This window comes from Entelurus aequoreus, linkage group LG05, assembly GCF_033978785.1.
Source record: "Entelurus aequoreus isolate RoL-2023_Sb linkage group LG05, RoL_Eaeq_v1.1, whole genome shotgun sequence".
NCBI lineage: Eukaryota > Metazoa > Chordata > Actinopteri > Syngnathiformes > Syngnathidae > Entelurus > Entelurus aequoreus.
In genome coordinates this window covers 68,248,904-68,275,451 of record NC_084735.1, presented here as the reverse complement: position 1 = coordinate 68,275,451, position 26,548 = coordinate 68,248,904, and the positions used below count along the sequence as shown (strand labels likewise).

The 26,548-nt window shown below is 39.2% G+C and overlaps 1 protein-coding gene across 4 annotated transcripts in view; it reads right to left on the bottom strand.

Moving 5' to 3' along the window:
• Window positions 1-26,548, bottom strand: part of gabrg2 (gamma-aminobutyric acid type A receptor subunit gamma2) — a 117,018-nt gene that overhangs the window by 54,991 nt on the left and 35,479 nt on the right. For all 4 annotated transcript variants that reach the window (XM_062048725.1, XM_062048727.1, XM_062048724.1 and 1 more), the window contains exons 3-5: window positions 21,551-21,618; window positions 4,419-4,639; window positions 3,660-3,742 (exon numbers count right to left, since the gene is read on the bottom strand). In XM_062048725.1, the coding sequence (XP_061904709.1) occupies window positions 3,660-3,742; window positions 4,419-4,639; window positions 21,551-21,618 (372 nt within the window). The remainder of the gene's footprint in view (window positions 1-3,659; window positions 3,743-4,418; window positions 4,640-21,550; window positions 21,619-26,548) is intronic.

Here is a 26,548-nt window from a genome sequence, read left to right as displayed (position 1 = left end):
AATCCCCTTTAAAATACTCCTCACCACCTACAAGGCACTCCATAACCTGGCTCCACCCTACCTCTCTGACCTCCTCCAGCCACACGTCCCGTCCCGTTCCCTCAGGTCTAGTGATGCTGGCCTCCTGGAGGTCCCCAAGACCAGGCGCCGAACCTGGGGCGACAGGGCCTTCTCCGTGGCTGCCCCCTCTCTCTGGAACGCTCTCCCCAGGCACATCAGAGATGCCCCCTCCCTCCCTACCTTCAAAACCACCCTAAAAACTCACCTCTTCACATTAGCCTTTCCAAACTGACCCTGCCGTTGGTGTTTCTTTATCATTTTTTTCTTTTTTCTTTTCTTAGTTTCTTTTCCTAATAAAGTTGTTTTAATCCCCCCCCCCCCCCCCCCCCACACACACACACACACACACACGTGTAAAGCGACTTTGGGTATTTAGAAAAGCGCTATATAAATCCCAGGTATTATTATTATTATTATTATTATTCCTATTAGACAGCGTGCACAAGCCTATGGAAAGTAAACTCAAATATACTTTAGAATAATCAGTGTACAGCTCATATAGCTCATACTGTTTTATATAGTAAACTTTGCATCAGTTGCATTTCCAAGATATTACATGGCAGTGGTGTATATACTATGGTGTGTTGCCCTAGCCAGGAAGTAATCTTTGCCATTAAATTAAATGTGCCAGTCTCTTATTTTGTTGAGCCCTACAAATTATTTGTATTGTTTGTAAGTAGTGTATTTATTACACACCAGCAAATTGATTGCAACGTGCATCTTAGTGGCAGTTTTGATTACCAAAGTTGGAGGTGTTGAAATCGCTATGTACAATTGCTGATGCTAATATGTAGCATGTCAATGGCAAATCCAATGTAAATTAGCATTTAGCTAGCACATTTTGAAAACTGGAGCCTCAATGCACTTTTGAACACTTTCTTCTTGCTATGTTGGCATGGAAAATGACAAACTTAGTTAGAATGAGTCAGGCTGAGTGCGTTTTGAGTGCTTGACTGCGTATTTCCTGACCAAGTGCTTGAGGCAGTGTCGAGTCTGCAACCAGACACGACATGCAACCGGTACCGGTAATCCATGACGTAGATTAGGAACCACAGATCTCTTCCCCATCAACAACAATGCTAATCAAGCAGACTTTTTGAGAGCCAACAACGATTACTTTAGGAAAAGTTATGATCCAGAACCTTTAACTTTAACTTATATTTTTGAGCCCGAACACAAAGAGGATGAACAATAAGTTTTAGTAGCCGAGTGCAAAACGGATGCAGCTTTATTATAACACTATAGCATCAGCAGCATTGCTAAGTGCTAAACATACAAACTAACCATAATAAACCATAATAAAACAAACACTTATTGTAATATGTCCACTCTGTTTAGATGAAGAATTAATCAAAATCCTCACAAAGGGTTGAAAAAAAGTTGCTGCAACTAGCATCTTTTTCGCCATCTCAGAGAATGTCAAAGTCGACCAGCCTTTCGGCCCATGGCCACATTTGTCTACTACCAGGTGAGAGATGCCTCAATTATAATCTAGAATTTAATTTTAGCAAGTTTGAGATGAAGCAGAAGCAGCCGTCGGCTCAGTGTTTCAACCATAGCAGTGTAAGCTAGCATTCACTCACTGCTATTAATGCGCCACTAAAAAATTCTGTCTGACCAACCAAATATCACTCATATTTGGTTAATCTTCAGGTCACGACATGTAAATGGGGTATTGTTGGCGGTTTCTGAATGTTTTTTAAGGGTATAATGAGCGCAATAGAGGACCCTCGATCTGTTGACTCAATTGATAGCTATTCATTAATGATTTCAAATGCATAAAAAAGCCAAGCATACAGTATGTGTTCTTGTTTTACATAAGGATTCTGAATGATAGACAGCACATCTCTTTCCAAATTTTGCGTATTTCCAGTTTGACCGATCCGGTGATGTGGTCAGAATGCAAAAGCGGTACTCCAGTGACGTAGAATTTATGGATATTGCTGAAAATATCCCGAGCGGAATATTCAAAATGGCTGACTGAATTTGTAGCATTTTGTGATGTTTAGACGGTGTTTTCACATACTTTTCGAATTGCAAATAACATTGGATATGGTTTAATGGATACAATAAAAGGACAATCAAGCATATAAAGTTAACTTGTTTTTACACTTTACTTGTACTTTAAAGGCCTACTGAAATCCACTACTACCGACCACGCAGTCTGATAGTTTATATATCAATGATGAAATCTTAACATTGCAACACATGCCAATACGGCCGGGTTAGATTAGTAAAGTGCAATTTAAATTTTCCCGCAAAATATCCTGCTGAAAACGTCTCGGTATGATGACGTTTGCGCGTGACGTCACGGATTGTAGCGGACATTTTGGGACACCATTGTGGCCAGCTATTAAGTCGTCTGTTTTCATCGCAAAATTCCACAGTACTCTGGACATCTGTGTTGGTGAGTCTTTTGCTTTTTGTTTAATGAACAATGGAGACAGCAAAGAAGAAAGCTGTAGGTGGGAAGCGGTGTATTAGCGGCCGGCTGCAGCAACACAAACACGTAGCCGGTGTTTCATTGTTTACATTCCCGAAAGATGACAGTCAAGCTTTACCATTGGCCTGTGGAGAACTGGGACAACAGAGACTCTTACCAGGAGGACTTTGAGTTGGATACGCGGTACCGTGAGTACGCAGCTGCGGCTTCCAAACATTTGATCGATTGCCCGTACGTGCGTGCCGCTATGTGCATGTCACGTACGTAACTTTGGGGACTTTGGGGAAATATATGTGCTGTATGAACTTTGCGGAGGTGAACGGTACTTTGGGCTGTGGGATTGAGTGTGTTGTGCGGGTGTTTGATTTGTATTGGCGGGTTATATGGACTGGAGGGGGAGGTGTTTGTTATGCGGGATTCATTTGTGGCATATTAAATATAAGCCTGGTTGTGTTGTGGCTAATAGAGTATACATATGTCTTGTGTTTATTTACTGTTTTAGTCATTCCCAGCTGAATATCAGGTCCCACCCGCCTCTCACAGCATCTTCCCTATCTGAATCGCTTCCACTGCCCTCTAGTCCTTCACTCTCACTTTCCTCATCCACGAATCTTTCATCCTCGCTCAAATTAATGGGGAAATCGTCGCTTTCTCGGTCCGAATCGCTCTCGCTGCTGGTCGCCATGATTATAAACAATGTGCAGATGTGAGGAGCTCCACAACCTGTGACGTCACGCTACTTCCGGTACAGGCAAGGCTTTTTTATCAGCGGCCAAAAATTGCGAACTTTATCGTCGATGTTCTCTACTAAATCCTTTCAGCAAAAATATGGCCATATCGCGAAATGATCAAGTATGACACATAGAATGGACCTGCTATCCCCGTTTAAATAAGAAAATTGCATTTCAGTAGGCCTTTAAGCCATCTTTACTTGCTTATACAGTACATCCACTGAAGAACCAGCATCCTCTGCAGGAGACATTTGTGTTTTGCATAACAGGCAATTGTTTTCAGAAATGTGTAAGCCTAACAAGAAAAATAGATCAAAATTCAAATGTTTACTATAGAGGAAACTGGTTCTTATGAGGCTAATGCTTGATTATGTGTGTTGTAGAAGAGTTTTAATGTGAAGAGACTAGCCGATGGCCACACTTACAGCTTGAAAATTCCAAAGGGCACGAATGCTCATCCATGGGAAAGTTGTTCAGTTTTAGCTGGCATTCAGCATCAATGGTCAACCTGAAAAGAGACAAGATAATACTAGATTAGAACAAATAACAAAGCAGCAATCAATGGTCAACATGCTAAGAGACAATATAATACCAGATTAGAACAAATAATAAAGCAGCAGCAGCAATGATTCTCGTTGTCTTGTTGCCACTTTTCACATTTGAAGGAGTTTTGAAGGCAGAGTCATTAGACGTCCTGTTAATGAGGCTATGACCTTAAAGCGGACTTTGCCGATCCGCGCCCGTCGCTATTATCATGTATCATCGTCCTGCCAAGCACAGCCAACATGCTAATTAACATTTGTTTTGAATTCCGAGTTCCTTAACAAATTAATGAAGCAGCGGAGTCGGTGTTGTGCATAGAAGAACATCCATCGCAACTTGATTGAGTCCGATTGGACTCGAGCTTCGTGCTGATTATCCCTCTATATGTATTGCAGCATTGGTAGAAAACATATGTCGTATTTATGGCGGGCAATATTTTCAGTCAATAATCCTTTTTAATGCATTTTCCTAATTCAATCACACATACCCCCCCTTAGCTACCACATATTTTTGATGATGTATGCAAATTACCCTAAAATATTTGTTTCTGCAGCCCAGACATTTTTAATTGCTTTTTATGAACTCTTACAGTGCTGTAGAATTCTAATCAATCATGTATGTATCTCTAAACTACTTCCTACCTTAGCGTGTAGAGTATCCGTCCGTCGTTCCATATTCGAAGCATGCGATTGGGAGTGGTGATCCAGTGAGCATCTGCCTTCTTCGAGTTGCGAAAAAATGTATCAGGAATCCAGATCTTCCCGACCATGTTGCTGTTGAGACGCAGCACCTTCATCGTGCTGTTGAATCTTAGCCTTCTGTCGTACCAGGTCTGGGCGAAAAAGATGTCGATGGTGTATTCCTGGCAACAAATAAACAAAAGGGTGCTTTTTCTTAATATGTTAACAACAACATTTTTCTCAGACACAAATGTGTGTATTTAAAGGGGTTTTATTTTGCAAAACCAACTTTTCTTACATGTTGGTAATTGTTTTTGTGTATTTGGGATCCTGTAAGTCCCGCAAATTTGAAATCAAACTATGGAGGAATGGCAGCTATATTTATAAAACAACTTGGCCTTCTTTTAAACTTGCTACAAACAGGCCGTTTAGAATTTGAATTACTGGTGACCTATATTTGTTGATAGTTATGCCAGCTGGTATATTTCCAGGTGTGGAAGAGGTTTGCTCGAAGAGCTTTGCGCGAGTCCGCCATTGCAGTTTGACGTTGTAGTCACTAAGTTTCTACTTTTTCTCTACCCTCTTGTTGCTCGTACATGCACATGCATAATAAAATCCTCCGCTGTTGCCATTTTTAATACAAAGTAGCTTATAGTTCTAACTTATATCTGTCATTAGACTCCATATGGAAGCGCTAAAAACTACAACATTGCTGACGGTGAGAAGACAGTCGAAGTGGAGTCACATACATAAGACCGCCCACAAAACGGCGAATGCTGAAGAGACGGTTCAAAAGCAGGTTTAAAATGATCTGTAAAGCTAAATATTTGCAAAATGTTGTCCAAAAAACCCCACCCTTACATGTGAAGTATAGGAAGGAAGTGTTTTAAATGTCGAAGAAAAATCATATGACCACTTTAAGCAGCGCCGCCAGTTTAAACTTAAAAATCAAAGGCCCAAACATCAGTAAATTTTTGGCTGTACAATCTAACCTCATTACAAGTAAGACTAACAGCTACCATCTTCTGTTCAGTGCTTTTGAGATCAGGCTAGGAATACAAGTAAGTTAGATACAGTAAATAAAAACCCGGATGACTGAGACCTGGGTGTAACGGGGGAATAGATGTGGAGGCAGCTATTGAGAGGAGAATGATCATTCTTTTCTTTCTTATCAAGTTACTTGGACTGCTTGAGCCCTGAGGTTTGAAGCAAACACATCAGGAGAGAAATAAACAGGGCACTTGTGTGCAGGAGGCCATTGAAGGAATTAACTTTGTGATAAAGCTCAACCCAACAAAGCCTGAGCCCATTCAAAGATTTCCAAACAAAAGCTAAAAACTGAATTTTCTCTGTGCATCTTTCCCATCTATCTGGGAGACTTTTTTGAGCTCCCAACAGTTGTTCCAAGTTAATGTTAATATTGGCCCGATATCAGCGAAAACTAAACAAAAAAACATCTGTTACAAGCAATCCTGCAGTGCATTTTCTTTTGCAAAGCTCAATTGCCAGTTAACAGCTAAATGTTGTCCAATAAGCACACAAGGTTGGTCTTTTCTTGGATTTTAGTGAAGTGATTTCCAAAAAGGAAACATGGTATACTAAAGATTACGAGGAGCTAGCAGCTACACAACACTTATGCACACAATAGCACAAAAGCTATACACAAATAAGTTTCCGTATTTGAACAACATTGCAGTTTAAAACACAACTTTTGGGAATATCAACAAGTATCAAATAATTTATCTCTGACTCAACAAAGGCAGACAATCCCCTTCCGTCTTTCTTATCCCTCCTGCATTTGCTGGTCTGACTCGTCTTTTTTTTAATTTTCTTGGGGCCTCTTTTTGCACTGCTTTCCAAAATCAAACAACTTAATTGATCAATTTGCCTTTCAACTAAATTGACAATATCTTCTCAATGAAAATCTCTGGTTCAGGGGAACCAGTCTGTACTGACGGAACACTTGTTGCTGGATACACAATGGACACTTGGGAGAAGTGGAGGGTCATGTGCCTGGCAATACTTTCAGTCGAGAACATTGAAGACATTGACCTTTTCCAAATCCTGATAACAGGACATCTACTGATTGGAATAAGCGTTGCTTTGGTGTATCGACAAATTCGGAAGATGCTGGCAGCCGTTCAAGGTACCCGAAAGCTGCCACAAATAATTGATGTGCTGGGCAAAGCTGTAAGCACTCAGATTGTATAGTGATTTCTGAATTAGCGGTAAATTGAAAACTGGATAACATCTTTGAGAAGCTGTCTGCTCTTGAGTACCAGAAATGGACAATAAGAGTGAAACTTTTAAAATTAGTTTTTGCTCCCTCCAACACATACATTCTCATCTGGATTTTGTCTTCTAGCTGAAACAGCTTGGCAAGGTCGTTGCTACGAGACTCCCCTGGAGGACAGCGCCATGAAAAAGCTCCAAATTCATCCGCCTCTCTTTTAGAGACATACCTTTGTTGGCTTTTGTTGGACTGACTAACTTTGTTATAACGAAAACATTTGCGAGATCACCGAGGTTGGGAGACAAGCGACTCTTCAGGCTTACTTACACACACACGCGCAACCATGGAAAATACACACCACACACACACACACACACACACACACGTACACCACCATCCACATCCTACGCCTTCGTCCCTTAAGGACGAATGAGATCATTCATTGATAAATATGTTAGTGTTTTTCATTTTAATGTTCAAGGTCTTCAATGTCGGAATCGTATTGCATGTGAAAAAATTGTATTGGGGCACCCCAGCTAGTTTTTTCAGTCCTGTATTTTTCGTGGGGAGAATGTACACCATCATGGGTATTACCAATAAAGAGCGACCAATAGGTTTTTTTCAGGGCCGACACCTATCTCAATTATTAGTAGTCAAGGAGGCCGATAAACAATATTTGAAGGCAAATGTATTTTGCAGTAAAAGTTAGCTAGACATGAATAGTATGTCAGTAAACAGCTAGACAAGGCCTTAAATTGTATTTTACATTTTTTCTTGGGAAACATCAGACCAGTAACAAAATAATGTTTTATGCGGCGCTAATGTTGTGGTGAATTGTGGTAAAACATCTGTATTATGTGTTTGTAATCTGCTCGTCAGAGGAGCATTAACATTTCCATTTCAAAATATGGGAAATCTCCTTGGAAAATTGGTAAAAAAAAATATGGGATTTCTCTAATTCACAATAACTCACCATCTACTCAATTTTATAGCACTTTATGGATGAAATACAGTGATTCTCATCATGTGGTATGTTTACCCCCAGAGGTACACGGGCTCCATCTAGTGGTACGCCAAATAATCCGTTGATTAAAGTACAGTGTTGTATTTCTCTTTTTTCAAACACAGTGTTAGTGTTCAAACTGTGTGTAAGATGCTATGACAAATGTGCATACTTGGCCTGAGACATCCCAACTATACATGAACATATCCAGGACTATGTGTATGTACTTCTCAAAAAGAGCAAATACTGACAGTGATGCCAATGTCTCTGTACAAGGTAAAACAGTTGAGGTGGTACAAGAGGTTAAATAATTAGAACTCACTCTTGACTCACAACTTCTTTTTAAACGACAGATTTAAAAAACACTGTGAACAGAATCTGTCCAATTTAAGGTTTATCAGAAACAATCTAACTCTTGAATCAGCAAAATTATATTTTGATACTATGATCATGTCACACAAGTCCTACTGTGTAACAAGTTGGGCATCGGCCTGTAGGATGACACTAAAGCCGGTTGAAACAGTTTATAAACAAGCTCTGAAAGTATTAGATTAAAAAAAAAAAAGTATCATCATTGTCAGATATTAAAAAAAACACGAAACTGGGACAACACTGTTAAATACATGGACGCCATCTTGATTTACAAAATCTTCCATGACAAATCACCTCCTCTACTAAAATAATTTGTGAACAAAAACACAAACAGATCAACAAGAGCTGGTACTAGAGTTCCTTTTAGAAAAAGTGCCTTTGGTCAAGCAGTTTTTTCTGTCCGTGCATCTCAGACCTGGAATTCAATACCAAATACATTACATGAACTTCCAACCCTGACCTCTTTCACCAACCATCTCAAAGCTTGGCTACTTGAAAAACAACACTGCTGCCACAATCGTGCCTAAACGTGTATATATATATATATTTATTATATTAGCTAACTGTTGGGGTACCTTTAATTACTTTTACCTTTTTAAGGTAATTGTTCTACTTGTCAATGTTGTCTTAGGTATGTCCTATGTAAACACCAACCTGCTGAAGGAACTCAGGATGGAAATTAGCCGTTGGCTATAATCTTGCATATTTACATCTGTATGTCTATTAATATGTATTGTCCCTTTTTAAATAAATAAACTCTAAACTCTAAATGATATAGTGGCCACAATTTAAAAATATACTTGTTAAATAAAACATTGGCTTTCCTTTTAATGAATACATAAGCCTACTACGCTACTGTAATTTAATGTTGGTCATTATGGCGGTACTTGGAGAGCCACGTGTTTTCCTGAGGTGGTATGTGGTGAAAAGAGTTTGAGAACCACTGATTTAACACATTGTAAGGTTGCCTTTTGAGGAACCCTGAAATATTGCGAAAATATGAATGAAAAACTATTCTGGAATCCTTCACATATCTTAAATTTTTCAAGCTGGCTGACATAATTTCTTCAAAGATTTTACAGAAAGTAAAATGAATGAATAAATAAATGAATGTAAAATGTGTAAGCTGCTACCTGGTCTTTTTTACTTATATAATAAGTAAAGTAAAGATATTCACACAAAGTTTACATTTTTAGAAGAGATATATTTTCTGTCGTCTTTTAGTTTATCCATCTCTGTTGTGTTATTTAATTGAATCACAGAACATGAAACTCTGCTCGCTCCTTTAATGAGCCCACACAGAGTGTTGCGGACTGAGGTTTGTCAATCGCCTCAATAGCGGCAACAAACACAACGGAATAAGGTAGATGCAGATGCCAGGAAAGAAGGACAAAACCTGGATTTCCTGGCAGCAATTGGAGGTTTTGACAGGTGAGCAGAGGAGACGTGCTGCTGGCTGACGCATGAGCGCCACGGTGAAAGCAGCTGAGCAGACCACAGAATAGTATCACAAGAACTCAAATAAATGCCCTGTCAGATATCAAAACATATTTGGGAGAATTTTTGACAATGAGATAATTTTTACATTTTTTAAATGAATTAAAAAAATATATAATTATTTATATTTATTATTTCTATCTACTTCAATTTTTTTTTTAAATACTAGATAATGGTATACAGTATGTGTATACATTGTATCTGCTGATGGAGTTGTGCTGTAATAGTGCGATAGTGATATACTGTACGTCAAATGCCAAATATCGGCGCGATAATCGGTCGATCTCTAATTAACATTACATTTTTTTTAAATATATTATTTTGGGTAATGGTCCACTGAATATCATTTTTTACTATTTTTTAACTGGGGCAGAAGCTACAATGTCAAGCTAGATTGAGCAAGAACCCAATAATATTTATATTTTAGATTATACTATCAAACATTATTTTATATACGGACATCAAACACTGCTCTATCTTAATGGGTATGCTCTCACTGAGGGGAGTCCCCCAGGGCGCTAACCTAAGTCAACTTCTCTTCGCCCTTTATATGCTCCACTTAGAGCAACTTTAAGAAACTACATTATCTCATTTCAATGTGAGGTGGGCCTGCCACAGGGCAGACTACATGACTTCAGAAGGGGCTTGAGAAAAATAAACAAAAGCATATTTTGCTTTAACCTGCTAAGCTAACCAGTTACATTTAAAGGCTAAAATAATTCATTTTCAGTTCCTACGTAAAGAGAATTAACAGAGTGTAGGCCCTAGACCAGTGGTTCTTAACCTTGTTGGAGGTACCGAACCCCACCAGTTTCATACGCGCATTCACCGAACCCGAACCGTAATCATAAAATGATGTTATTATATTAAAGAAATACTAATAAAGGTATATTTTACAAACAGAAAGTTACAGGAATGTACACATGATCCCATGTTTACATCTCATTGTGCAACATGTGAATGTTTTAGTGGGAACTAAATGCGATATCTGAAAGGGGTACACATTATTTCCAAAGCAGAACTCCCCACCCGGACATACAATACTAGTACACAGCTCATGAAAAACAATATTTTATAGTCATTGTAAGTGGGCCAAAACACCTATATTAGAAAATAATCTCATGGAAATGACTGCTGTCATTTGATTACAATAATAAAACATTGAACTTGTTATTTAGTCAGGTTTCGGACATGTGTGCTGCAGGTCTGTCGTCGCTCACATGTGCTCCACTGAATGCTCAAGGAGTTTTTGCGTTTGCTCACACATATGGAAAATTAGAGGGAACATTGTTTGGGGGTATCCATAATACGCCGACAAGGAGAAGTTTTTATTTACATGATGAGTCGGGCGTGTCTTGACCTTCGGGGCGGAGGCCAACTCACCGAACCCCTAGGGTTTGATCGAACCCAGGTTAAGAACCACTGCCCTAGACCCTAGAGTGGGCACAAAAACTCTACTACATATTCTCCAGAAAATGTGTTTTTCAGTAAGGAGGCCCAAGCCTTAGTATATTTTCTGAAAGGAGGAACAAGACAAAAAGCCTTACAACAAAATTAAATGTTTTTTTAGCAAATCTCTTAACTCTCTTCCATAACTACAATGTTAATCACTAAAGCGCACAGAGGCCAACACTGCTGTGTATGTTCTATTCATTAGCAGACTACTTCATGGTTCACTGAGGATGACAAACAGGAGAGTGGTGCCACTATGATTGCTTTCCTGGAAATCAGTTTTGTATTTTTTTTAGTAATACTGCAGACGGTATCTCACTTTGTCAAAGACAGCTTTAATGAATATAAAGCCCTTTCTCACTTGTACATTTGCCATAGTTGCATGAGTTCTTTTTGCATAATTAAGAATCTGAAACTGTGCTCGCGTGCCCACCACCCCAGTGCCATCTGTCTATTTGCCGTGCTTCAGAAAAACCTACAAAGCTTGCCACACTTATCATGTTACAGTGTGAACACAAGGTCCCATGGCTGATTACATGTGAGCGTAAAGCAATCCGTCAACCTTTAATGTAAGCGCAATAACCCATACACACACAAACACACAAAATTGTAGTGTTCCTGATTTGATTGATTGATTGAAACTTTTATTAGTAGATTGCACAGTGAAGTACATATTCCGTTCAATTGACCACTAAATGGTAACACCCGAATAAGTTTTTCAACTTGTTTAAGTCGGGGTCCACTTAAATTGATTCATGATACAGATATATACTATTTTCATAATACAGTCATCACACAAGATAATCATCAAAGTATATACAATGAATTATTTACATTATTTGCAATCCGGGGTGTGGGATATTGGGGGGCGGGGGGGTTAGGATTGGTTGGTATCAACACTTCAGTCATCAACAATTGCATCATCAGAGAAATGGACATTGGAACAGTGTAGGACTGACTTGGTAGGATATGTACAGCAGGTAGTGGATACAGAGAGAGAGATCAGAAAGTATAAGAAAAAGTGTCTACATTTGATTATTTACATTTGATTATTTACAATCCGAAGAAGTATGATGTGGAAGGGAGGGTGTTAGTTTAGGGTTGAAGTTGCCTGGAGGTGTTGTTTTAGTGCGGTTTTGAAGGAGGATAGAGATGCCCTTTCTTTTACACCTGATGTGAGCACAAATGCGATGTTCCAACAGATCCAAATCAATATATTGCTTAGTCTGCAGCTTCTGTAACAAGGTGTTTAAGTTAAACATGAAGCAGTTACCATGAACAGTACAACACCACAAATATGACATACTGTATGTGGTTTTTTTTACGTTTTAAACATGGAACTCAACAAATAAACCACATTTAAAATCACACCACATCTTTGGACTTATAGTTATAATCCATATTTAGAGGCCATTAGTTTTAGGCAATGTTCGCTCTATGCTCATGTTATCTATTGGTACCATGGACAATACTATTCTTGGTGTCCATTGGTTTGTTAGTATTTGCACAATGATGCAAATCTAGGAGTAGAAGTTTTGGAAGAGGTGCCAAAAAGAGACAAGTCGGTGCAGGTATTTCCCTTAAAGGTCCCACATTATGCTATTTTTCAACAATTTTAAAGTCGTCTCCAAGATCCCACATCTGTAGCCGGCTGATGCATAATATGTGGAGCTCCAAGCTTTATTTTAAAGATACGTAGTGACGCCATTTTCTTTTACAAAGTTTCCATCTGTGAAGTGGTGGGGTATACTCAGTGGCCTAGTGGTTAGAGTGTCCGCCCTGAGATCGGTAGGTTGTGAGTTCAAACCCCGGCCGAGTCATACCAAAGACTATAAAAATGGGACCCATTACCTCCCTGCTTGGCACTCAGCATCAAGAGTTGGAATTGGGGGTTAAATCACCAAAAATGATTCCCGGGCACGGCACCGCTGCTGCCCACTGCTCCCCTCACCTCCCAGGGGGTGAACAAGGGGATGGGTCAAATGCAGAGGGAGGACAAATTTCACCACACCTAGTGTGTGTGTGACAATCATTGGTACTTTAACTTAAATTTTAACTATACACGGGATAGTCTCATCTAGTTTGGAGCGGGTCAGCGTAGTGTAATCATGTCTATGTGGAAAGGAGGTTTTTCCTTCAGGATGTCATTAAATCCCACAACTTCAAAAGCCACCGTCTAAGTGCCTGTTCTCTCAAAAGTAGAACTAAAAAGTGAGGAAGAAGATTTTTCTCATGTTTGGTGCTCATAAAGACATTATTGTTAATGTTAATTTTGCAAGTGCCAAAAAGCAAAAGTGTGCTGCATTGTTTTGACCGCCAGTGTGCTTATTAGCAAAATAACAGCAACAACTGCACAGTTAATTTTGTGGTAGGCTGACAAGTATGGAGGAAGAAGCTAAAACATGTTGTTGAAAATCTTTAAAAAAATATTCTCTTCCTTCTTTGAATAAAATAATAGGGCCCGGTTTCCTTACATCAGTCCTATTCAACCATTCAACATCCGTCCCGCCAAAGCTTTTCTTTAACCCGCCGAACATCACGCAAATAGGCTTGATGAAACCATTCAAACTAGGGTTGCTCATGTATGTAGTACTCCAGCTACCCCACAGGGGGCAACAGTGAGGCATATGTTTCACAATGAAGCAGCAGTGGGGTGAGTAGAAGAAGACTACTCATTCAAACCGAAAATGGCACTTGAAAAAATAAAAATAAATCACGAAAATCTGACTTTTAACAGCGACTAGACAACAAAGTATGAATGTATTAAAATTGCTGACTTTGTGATGTCTTTTGTTTTTGTGGTTGTGTTATTTTTTTTGGCTAAATAACTCTCTGGCGATTAAAGCTTGTTTAATACATGTTGCGCTGAATTTGACCAGTAGAAGACAATAATGCTAAACCTTATATTTCATTGTGATGAGCCACATTCATTGAGTGCAATGTTGTTGCAATGGATGTTGTTTAATTTCTATGTGTGTAAACATCTGCAGTTTATTGTGTGACTGTATTAACACTAAATCTTTTATTTTATTTATCTTAATTACACAATGGACGTTATTTATGTAAAATATGCAATGGGCATTATACTTTTGTTGTGTTATTTTATGTTCCTATTTTGAGTCTTACAAACCTAAATGAAGGAAGAAGTGTAAAGAAATACAACAAAGGAAGGACAATCATTCAAAAGAAGGAACATCAATCCTGGAGCTTCTGTTTTTTTATGCTGTTAACTATCTGTCTAGCTGCTTAAAGGCCTACTGAAACCCACTACTACCGACCACGCAGTCTGATAGTTTATATATCAATGATGAAATCTTAACATTATAACACATGCCAATACGGCCGGGTTAACTTATAAAGTGACATTTTAAATTTGCCGCTAAACTTCCGGTTCGAAACGCCTCTGAGGATGACGTATGCGTGTGACGTAGCCCGACGAACACGGGTATGCCTTCCACATTGAAGCCGATACGAAAAAGCTCTGTTTTCATTTCATAATTCCACAGTATTCTGGACATCTGTGTTCGTGAATCTGTTTCAATCATTTTCATTGCATTATGGAGAAGGAAGCCGAGCAAGCAAAGAAGAAAGTTGTCGGTGCGAAATGGACGTATTTTTCGAACGTAGTCAGCCACAACAGTACACAGCCGGCGCTTCTTTGTTTACATTCCCGAAAGATGCAGTCAAGATGGAAGAACTCGGATAACAGAGACTCTAACCAGGAGGACTTTTGATTTGGATACACAGACGCCTGTAGAGAACTGGGACAACACAGACTCTTACCAGGATTACTTTGATTTGGATGACAAAGACGCAGACGTGCTACTGTGAGTATGCAGCTTTGGCTTTTTTTTGCGTATGTACGTAACTTTTTTAAAATATATAAGCTTTATGAACCTTGGGTTAGGTGAACGGTCTTTTGGGCTGAGTGATTGTGTGTGTTGATCATGTGTTTGAATTGTATTGGCGTGTTCTATGGAGCTAGGAGCTAGCAGAGGAGCTAGGAGCTAGCATAACACGTACCGTACCGTACGTGCGCGTCACGTACGTAACTTTTTAAAAATATATAAGCTTTATGAACCTTGGGTTAGGTGAACGGTCTTTTGGGCTGAGTGATTGTGTGTGTTGATCGGGTGTTTGAATTGTATTGGCGTGTTCTATGGAGCTAGGAGCTAGCAGAGGAGCTAGGAGCTAGCATAACAAACACGCAGGTGTTATTATGCAGGATTAATTTGTGGCATATTAAATATAAGCCTGGTTGTGTTGTGGCTAATAGAGTATATATATGTCTTGTGTTTATTTACTGTTGTAGTCATTCCCAGCTGAATATCAGGTACCGTGAGTATGCAGCCTTGGCTGCTAAACATTCGATAACTTGACCGTATGTGCGCGTCACGTACGTAACTTTTTAAAAATATATAAGCTTTATGAACCTTGGGTTAGGTAAACGGTCTTTTGGGCTGAGTGATTGTGTGTGTTGATCAGGTGTTTGAATTGTATTGGCGTGTTCTATGGAGCTAGGAGCTAGCAGAGGAGCTAGGAGCTAGCATAACAAACACGCAGGTGTTTTTATGCAGGATTAATTTGTGGCATATTAAATATAAGCCTGGTTGTGTTGTGGCTAATAGAGTATATATATGTCTTGTGTTTATTTACTGTTGTAGTCATTCCCAGCTGAATATCAGGTCACCCCCGGCTCTCACAGCATCTTCCCTATCTGAATAGCTTCAACTCCCCACTAGTCCTTCACTTGCACTTTACTCATCCACAAATCTTTCATCCTCGCTCAAATTAATGGGGAAATTGTCGCTTTCTCGGTCCGAATCTCTCTCACTTCATGCGGCCATCATTGTAAACAATAGGGAACTTTGCGTATATGTTCAACTGACTACGTCACGCTACTTCCGGTAGGTGCAAGCCTTTTTTTTATCAGATACCAAAAGTTGCAATCTTTATCGTCGTTGTTCTATACTAAATCCTTTCAGCAAAAATATGGCAATATCGCGAAATGATCAAGTATGACACATAGAATAGATCTGCTATCCCCGTTTAAATAAAAAAAATTCATTTCAGTAGGCCTTTAAGTTAGAATCGAGAAGCATGGGCAGAATTATGAATTTATTGACAGTGCAGTGTGAAAACCGATGTGTTTACTTTGTAATTAGGTAAACACAGTCTCAAAGGAATATTACCTGCAAAGGTATTTTCTGACAAAACAGATTTTAATGTCCGGCTCCTGAGCCCTTGGGCTCTTGAAACTACGGCCCACTTCATTATGTAGTTGAACAGCCCTGCCTTACATAGTCCACCTTTAACAAGGAAGTTGTCTGCAGACAAACAGATATGGTGTTCTTTTAATTTTGTGAACTTTGTCAAAGTCTGTATTCGAGTGATCAAGTGCAGTATTGGTTTGTTTTCATCAGTTTTTGCACCAGATTTGAATTTAAATTACATTACATTGGGGCTCTCGAGGAGTGCTTGGCTGGGGTAGACAACGCGGACAAATTTATAACTGGAGATCTGAACACAGATATTCAACGCAGAGATGCACCTGTCTTCAGATCCTACAGCAAGCTTTGTAATCTACACGGTCTTTCCCAGCTAATAACACTACCTACAAGGGTGTGTGATTCCACTCAATCAACCATAGATCTCATTCTCACTTCAGACCGGCCTAAAATTAAAAAAAAGTGTGGTCATGATCTGTGGTCTTAGCGACCACTATCTAACCTTCTGCACCCGCAAAATAGCTAAACCCAAAGCCAATGGCCACATAACAACCCAATCCAGATCCCTTAAAAAATACTCCAGTGATAATTTAAACCTAAAATTAGGTGAGTGGGACTGGTCCCCTGTGCTCACGAGCAACCTGGTCGATGATGCATGGGATCGCTTCAAAACAGCGTTCCTAACGATACTAAATAACATGGCTCCCGTGAAAACAGTCAGGATCAAAGCCCGCTCTGAACCATGGATGAATCCGGACCTATTAGCTGCCATAAAAGACAGAGACAGAAAATACTCCGAATAACAAAAGTGCAAAACCGAAGTAGATAAACAACCCAATAATAACCTCAAATCACTCCTTTCAACACTCAAAAAGCAATGCAATAAATTAAGAAATAAGACAACCAACCTGACTAAATCCTTAAAAAAAATTACATTACCGACAAAATAGAGGAAAACACAAATAAGCCACATGAGCTCTGGAAAATCCTCAACAACCAGCTTCCTGGTTGCAGCCAGAAACTTAAAACCAGACTCACCAACATCAACATCAAGGAGGGTGACTCTCTCATTACAGACAAAATGGAGGTAGTAAGCAGGCTTAACAAATTTTTCACCAGCATAGCCACCACTCTAGTCAACAAGTTGTCCCACCACTCTGGTCGCTTTGGTGTAGAACACATTAAAGCCTTCTACAGAAAGCTAGAAGAATCCAACAATGATTTCAAATTAGAAATGGTCTCAGCTGACGAGGTGCTTAAAAAATTGAGCGTGCTCCACCCAAACAAGGCCACCGGCCTTGATAATATCCCCTTCAGATTCCTCAGGGACTCTGCCACCACCATTGCCCCAATCATCACGCACATAATAAAACTCTCAATTACACAAGGCCAAGTACCAAAAGATTTCAAAATAGCAAGAATAACTCCCCTCTTTAAAAAAGGAAGCAAATTAGAACCTGGCAACTACCGACCTGTTTCTATTCTCAGTTCCATTTCGAAAGTAATGGAAAAAATAGTTTATGAACAGGTCGATAGTTACCTTGCCACTAATAAACTCATGTACAAATTCCAATCCAGCTTCAGAACTAACCACTCCACTGACACATGCCTTCTCTATCTGACCGACCACATCAAACATGAGGTGGACGCGGGCAAATACTGTGGAAAAAATAGTTTATGAACAGGTCGATAGTTACCTTGCCACTAATAAACTCATGTACAAATTCCAATCCGGCTTCAGAACTAACCACTCCACTGACACATGCCTTCTCTATCTGACCGACCACATCAAACATGAGGTGGACGCGGGCAAATACTGCGGCATGGTCATGCTGGACCTTCAGAAGGCCTTTGACACCGTTAACCACATTATACTGTTGGATAAGCTCAGAGCAATCGGATTTGATAAAACCGGATGCAATCTTACTTGGAGGGGAGGAAACAGGTGGTAGAGGTGAACGGCACCGTGTGCCCCCCCCCTCTCAGTAAGCTGTGGAGTCCCCCAAGGCAGTATATTAGGGCCTTTACTGTTCCTAATATACATAAACGACATGTCATCAGCATGCGACTGTGAATTGTTTTTGTTTGCGGATGACTCGGCCCTGCTGGTATCCGACAAGGACAAGTCACAGGTGGAGAAAATCCTCAGTGCTGAACTCTGTAGAATTTGCACCTGGCTTGCTGACAACAAGCTATCCATACACTTGGGTAAAACGGAATCCATCCTATTTGGGTCCCACATCAACCTTAAGAAAGTCCATGACTTCACTATAAAAGTGGGTGACATTGTTATCACCAGGAAAGATGAGGTCACCTACATAGGTTCCATTCTAGAGGCTAATATTTCCTGTGATAAAATGGCAACCAAGTTAATCAAAAAGGTCAACCAACGAACAAGATTTCTCTATAGAATCTCCTCTCTGGTCAACAAAAGCACCATGAAGATTCTAGCGGAACTCTCATTCAACCCTTTTTCGATTACGCATGCACCTCCTGGTACCCTAACACCTCCAAAACCTTCAAATCTGGACTCCAAACATCCCAGAACAAGCTAGTCAGATTACTTCTAGACCTCCACCCCAGATCACACCTCACTCCTACCCACTTCTCCAAAGTGGGCTGGCTCAGGGTGGAGGACAGAGTAAAACAACTTGCACTGAGCCTAGTCTATAAAATCTGCTACACGTCCCTGATACCGAAGTACATGTCAAACTACTTCCTTAACCATAACCACAACACCAGAGGGAGCTCCACTAACCACGTTAAACCCAGATTCCGATCTAACAAAGGTCTTAACTCATTCTCTTTCTATGCCACATCAATATGGAATGCACTCCCAACAGGTGTAAAAGAAAGGGCATCTCTATCCTCCTTCAAAACCGCACTAAAAGAACACCTCCAGGCATCTTCAACCCTAAACTAACACCCTCCCCTCCACATCATACCTCTTCGGATTGTAAATAATCAAATGTAAATAATCAAATATATAAATAAATAAATGATAAATGGGTTATACTTGTATAGCGCTTTTCTACCTTCAAGGTACTCAAAGCGCTTTGACAGTATTTCCACATTTACCCATTCACACACACATTCACACACACATTCACACACTGATGGCAGGAGCTGCCATGCAAGGTGCTAACCAGCAGCCATCAGAGGCAAAGGGTGAAGTGTCTTGCCCAAGAACACAACGGACGTGACTAGGATGGTAGAAGGTGGGAATTGAACCTCAGTAACCAGCAACACTCCGATTGCTGGCACAGCCACTCTACCAACTTCGCCACGCGAATATATAGGCACTTTTTCTTATACTTTCTGATCTCTCTCTCTGTGTCCACTACTTGCTGTACATATCCTACCAAGTCAGTCCTACACTGTTCCAATGTCCATTTCTCTGATGATGCAATTGTTGATGACTGAAGTGTTGATACCAACCAAACCTAAACCCCCCTCCATATCCCACACCCCGGATTGTAAATAATGTAAATAATCCAATGTATATACTCTGATGATTATCTTGTGTGATGACTGTATTATGATGATAGTATATATCTGTATCATGAATCAATTTAAGTGGACCCCGACTTAAACAAGTTGAAAAACGTATTCGGGTGTTACCATTTAGTGGTCAATTGTACGGAATATGTACTTCACTGTGCAATCTACTAATAAAAGTTTCAATCAATCAAATTAAATTACAGTAGCGTAGTAGGCTTAAGTATTAATTAAAATTTCACTCAAACAATCAATCAATAGCTAATAACGTGAATGCTGAAATGTGTAGTTGTATATGCAATATTGTAGTGTGTGTCAGAGTAGGGCTGCAGGATTATGGCAAACACAAGAACCACAATTATTTTATATCAATATTGAAATCACAATTATTATTCACGATTATTCCTTATATTAGGTAAAACAGCATGAAGTGGCCAGAAATATTAAACATACTTGTTAAATAAAACCTCTGCTTTGTTTTTAATGAATGTGTGGCCTACTATGTTAATATTGACCATTATGGTGGAACTTGGTGAGCCATTTTTTTTTTCTGAGGTGGTATTTGGTGAAAAAAGTTTGAGAACCACTGCTCTACTGAAAAGGCTTAATAAACATTATCCATATATTTAAAGACAAATATTTGTGTTTTTGTTCATCATCAGTATCAACATGTCAGCTTTTTCTCATTACAAGATGCCTTTAGCTATTTTTTAAGTAGTTTTTTTCAGTAAAAAACAAACAGCCCTGTTTCATGGGTGCCCGCGCATCATCAGGTGGACATCTTTGCTTGACATACCGTAAACTCAAAAATATAAGCTGCTACTTTTTTCCTACACTTTTAACCCTGCCGCTTATAAAACGGAACGGCTAATTTATGGATTTGTCTTCACTGGCGACTATAACAAAAATATGGAATTTTTGTTTTTTTTCTTATAAAATTTAGTGCGTGCAGCTTATATCCCGGTGCGCTCTATAGTCCGGAAAATACAGTACATCATACATTTGATTGTTTGTATTGTGAAACATGTATAATAAATGACTAAATAGATTTTTTTGTAATTTAGTGTAACGACTGAACTCATGTGAAATAGTCTTTTAATGCGCAATTACATTTTCCTCATAGCCTGGATTCATACGCATGCACAGATGCAGGGGGTGCATGAATTCCAGTCTCGCCAGAACACAGTCAATCAATCGATGGAAAAAATGTTTGTCAATTTGGCATGGTGATGTAGATTTGCACTTCACTGGGCTGTTTTTTGCCACCACGGTTGTGAAAGTCCTTGAAAGCGCAGCCTGCTTTTTAAATGTTAGTAATGCCGACGATCACCTTCATTTTAATCGTGGCAGCCAAAATTGTGATTGTGATTAAAATGTGATTAATTGTGCAGACCTACCTCAGAGTGCTCAGTACACAATGCTAGTGTTCTAAGCTGTCTGCAGTTAGATGCACTATATTACACCATGGCTTGGGCCAAAGGCCAGTGCAGCCGTTTTAGCCACTGATCGACACCAAAGCTGCGTAGGTGCACTACAAGGGCAGTGGGGCAGCATAAAGATTAGAATAAAAAAGCCATGAAAGCCAGCAGCTGTTCTATTGAGGTGTGGTGGAGCAACACGCTTGACTCACTGCCAGCTGCAGAGATGAAAAATAAAAATAAAAAAACACCCCATCATTATGCTCTCACCTCCCTCGAGGGAGGGAGAAGGGTTGAACATATATTTAGTAATTGATATTCTTCCTAAACGCTGGATTAGACAGTTCAATCACAGCAGCGACACATTAGGAGCACATTGTGAAGTTACGTACCATATTGATGGCATTCACTGGGCCGATGCTGTTGACAAACATGTCTGTGTGGATCACTGTAGGTTTAACTGCAAGGGAAAAAAGCACAAGGATTGTAATGATGACCAATTTTGTAGTACCGGTACTAACAAAACATTTAAGTGCTTGCACACACTGTAGCATTTCCTTACTACATTGTTGACCTGTAAATATAGTACGATAAAACGGGTCCAACATTTATTTAAAGCACACCTCTTGCTCTTGTCAAAGAGTGTGCATTTAAAACTGAACTCCTGACTTGTTCGCCCTCTGCAACATGCACTCTATTACTCTTCTTGTGCCACCATGCATGAGCCCCGTGAGGCTGCCATGATGGTGAATGGTACGGTGTTCGCCTCGCTCTCACACAGAGATGTACTTTTCGGTCGAAAGTGCCTCATAAATATTTGTGCTGGTGCTGCATAATATACTATACTGTACTGTAAGACTTAGTTTAGCTGCAACCAAAGAGGCACTGTTGATTTAGCCTTAACTAGTTAGCTGTCTAACAAAAGACATGTCAGCTGATGGTTATTGACCTACATCCATCCACGGAAAGCTTCCTGATCATTACATGATTGCTAATATTTCCGTTTGTTGTCAACTAAGGACATTTGATTAAACGCTCATTCCTAGTTTAAGCTTACGAATTTTGGGCCCTCGTCTATTTGTTATGGACATCAATGACATCAGTAAGGTATTAGATACATTGAAGTTTGTGGTTTTTGACGACACAGATATTTTTTTTGCTCTGGTGAGGACTTGCAGCAGCTCTTGGAAGTAATAACACAATAAATGATTCAATTAAAACGTTGGTTGGATAAAAATATAATGTCCCTAAACTTTAACAAAACCAAATTCATGTTGTTCGGAAACATGGAAATTGATAACAGAAATTGAAAAAACATATGAAAGTACCTTTTTGGAGTATTGTATTAGATCACAAGCTGTGCTGGAAACCTCACATCAAATATCTGAGTAGTAAAATAGCAAAAAATATTGGAATCCTGGGAAAAACAAAACACACCTTAAACCATAAAACCTTGCACACTTTATGTTGTACATTTTTATTGCCATATCTTAATTACTGTGTGGAAGTCTGGGGTAACACAAGAGCACGTTACAAAAAAGAGAAGTGAGAATAATACTATCGGAAACACACAAATGCACTCTTTATAAAGTCGCAAATATTTAAATGTATGGATCTGGTGAAAATCAAAACTGGACAAGTAATTTATAAAGCAAGAAATAACCTGCCGCGTGTTAGCTCTTAAAAGTGCATATTCGTTTGTGGGGTGACTCTGTGGAATCGATTGCATAAAGAAATCAAACATAGCAATATCATAATTAAATTTACAAACTACATTTGATTAAATGATGAGTGTTTATTTTATTTCTTATTATTTTTATGTTTTTTGCGTATTCATGGATGTATTTATTTACAGTATGTATTATGTCATATACTCAAAATACTTTGTACTATATTATAATGTATACTATAATATATACAACATTAATTTTGTTAAATAAGGTCATCATGTCTTCTGTTGTTGATAAAGAATCAGATTATTATATCTACCATATTTTTTTGCATTATAAATCGCAGTGTTTTTCATAGTTTGGCCGTGGGTGCGACATATACTCCGGAGCGACTTATGTGTGAAATTATTAACACATTACCGTAAAATATAAAATAATATTAATTATCTCATTCGCGTAAGAGACGATGCAAATGGCAGCAATCGTCACACACACGTCAGCAATTGTCACTCACACGTCAACCAATAAGAATTCGGCGGGGGAGGGTCATGGCAGAAGTGCATTGTGGGTCTAACTGCTAACTGCTATATGCTATATGCTACTGCCGTAGCTATTAAAATGGATCACATCAACATTGGCGGTAACTTATAAAAACTGAGAAGGACTGAACAAAAATGGCACCGAAAAAGAAATCATATACTGCAGATTACAAGCTGGACGTAGTGAAATATGCAGCAGAGAACGGCAATCGAGCAGCAGAAAGAAAGGACATACCAGAGGCGACACCGGGGAGGAAGATTTCATCGGATTTAGCGATCGGGTGTGACAGATTGTTTGGTAAACGTATAGCATGTTCTATATGTTATAGTTATTTGAATGACTCTTGCCATGATGTGTTGCATTAACATACCAGGCACGTTCTCAGTTGGTTATTTGTGCGTCATATGGCGTACACTTATTCAGCCTGTTGTTCACTATTCTTTATTTATTTTAAATTGCCTTTCAAATGTCTATTCTTGGTGTTGGATTTTATCAAATACATTTCCCCCAAAAATGCCGTACCCATATCCGCAGCAGGTCTCCAAGGTGAACAGCCTCTGGCATGTCAGTGCGACATATATATGTTTTTTTCCTTCTTTGTTGTGCATTTTCGGCCGGTGCGACGTATACTCCGGAGCGACTTATAGTCCGAAAAATACGGTAAGTGATGGGGCTGGACATTATAAGCGCTTGCTTCTTCCTGGTCCTTTTCGGACACATACCATCTTATTTTCTTTTTTTATTTACCTTGTTAAAATTGTATAGATGGAGACTATTTTTGATTGCTGTGATCAAAATAAAGAATACGTTTAAAGTTAGTTATTCTTTTACGACGCTAACTGCAACAGTATTCACAGGGGGATCCCTCAAGTCCACACTCCCCTTTAAGTGCTTCAATCAGATCTTCTTTGATTTGTTTATATTTTAAGATGACAACAATGATACAGACCATGCCAAAGCTGGACTATCTTCATTTAGATCAGCACCTTATTAAACTTCTTCATAGAATTACTTCTTTATAGACTTCTCTAAAAGTAAAATCAAGTCCACCTTTTGTTATACTCCCCCAACTACATTATTGATGGGCAGATTGACAAAAGTGTCACAAAAGTTCATATTGTGGGAAATCGGTTAGGTTTATGTTAAGCAAATATACTCACTAACAAATTGTACCTGATTAAAATATACAATATTTTTGTATAATAGAGTTCATACATAGTGGAGGTGCACTAATGCGAACCACATCTACAATGAACCTACTTTTAAATGTCTATCAGGGCTCATTTTGATGTACTAAATATTGAGACAGAGCTTATGTGAACACATGCAAGTTTCCATCTGCTCAGCACTGCACACTGCGCCTCGTGGACACATCTGACATGTATGACAAACCTCTACATGTTGGTGTCAAATGGATGTCCGTGTAGTGTCATGATGCTGTGCGTCAGCGGTGCCATGCAGCACTATCAAACATGGCTGACTAAACGTGACATCTAAAGAGGGTTCAGGTTGAGACGCATCTGCCTTCAAGGCACTCATGTAGGGGATATCGAGTGTTGGAGGGAGATAACGCAGGTTTGCATCCATTTTTCATGTCACTCCCAGGCATACATGTCAAGTGCATGGCATCACCCTTCCCCAAGACAAGACACAATGTGTGTGATGTTCTTGCATATTGTGTCTTATGTGATACATAGCTGTGAATATTTTGCAGGCTATTCCTCTCATACAATTAGTCATGTACAGTATATTGACCTTGGACCGGACTGAACTGGTAAGCAGTAAGAGTCACGATTCATTGTGTTAAGACGACTTTGAACATGTGACAAACCCTCTTCTTTTTAAGACCCATTCTTAGAAAAATATTTTTCCAGGTGGTCTCTGTGTGGGTGCTGCGTTTCTACAGGTCACCGGCATATGTGAGTGACAGGAAGAGGGGGCGGAGTTGGTCCTTTACATATATATACAAATCTGGACACCGCCCAACCTGTTTTCTGTCCAGTGTTTTCCCACCATCATATACTGTACATATAGCGGCCCTAAATAATTTAAAAAAAATGTTTTTAAAGATTTTGCAATACAGGAAAGTAACACTTCACCTTCCAGAAGATATATGAGCTGCCATCTCCTGCCAATAATGTTCCACTGAAACATTGACTATGTTCTCAGAGTTTGAGGCTGGGGAAACAGGCTTCTGCACAGTTCTAACAGACTTGCTTAGGAGTACAAAGTTAGCGGTCATCTTCGTTTCCACAGAGTTTGGTGACTATATGCCTGTAAGTAGAAATACATTTGCTGTTTCATGCCAATTTTGGTCTGTAAAGTCTTGTATGTTTGTATGGGTTTAAAATGATTCTGATGCAAATTTCTGTTAGCCTGAAAATGGGGCTGTCCATTGTATCGTAGGATTAAGATAGCGGGATAAGAGCCCACCAGGTTCTGTCTGAGGTCCTTTCCATAGAGGGAGTTTTTCCTTGCCTCCGTCGCCAAGTGCTTGCTTACGTAGATTTAATTTGGTTTACTTTCATTTAAACCAAATTTGCTTGACCTAACCCCACTGCCCTACATTTTTGAGTGTTTTCTAAGGAAACACAAATTCATAAAAATATTTTAAAAAGTGTTGAGTCTTATATTCTAACCAATATGATATATAGTGTAAATATTTTTTTCAGAAAAAAAAACCTTTTGTCTGAGATTGTATATATATACTAGTTCAGCCATACAGTAGACCCACGGGGGCTTAAACACCACCAAGTACTTCAAATGAAAATAGTGGTGCAATTAGTGATTAAATTCAATCCACTGACTTGTGATGCACTTTGCTCCATCACGCTATGTCTGCTTACGTGATTGGTAGTTTAGAGGTAAAGCTGGCTAATTATAAACCCTCGGTATCTGCGCAATTTGACAGCTGGAGTAGCGAATGTGTGAGATCAGAGCTTGTTTGAAGATGAAGTTTGGTTATGGTAGTGGTGGCTGGCCTCAAAAATGACTGTATGCTTTGTGTGTGTCTGTAGATCTAACATGAATTTAAAGCCTCATCTAAGCCTTCAGAATCAAGATTATTCCCTACGTGAATTTTGTCACATTTTAAGGAGTATACACATTTTATAGTGTGTATTAAAAAAAGACTGTAAATAAAATATCAGCAAAGTAAAATGAATATATGACCATGCCACA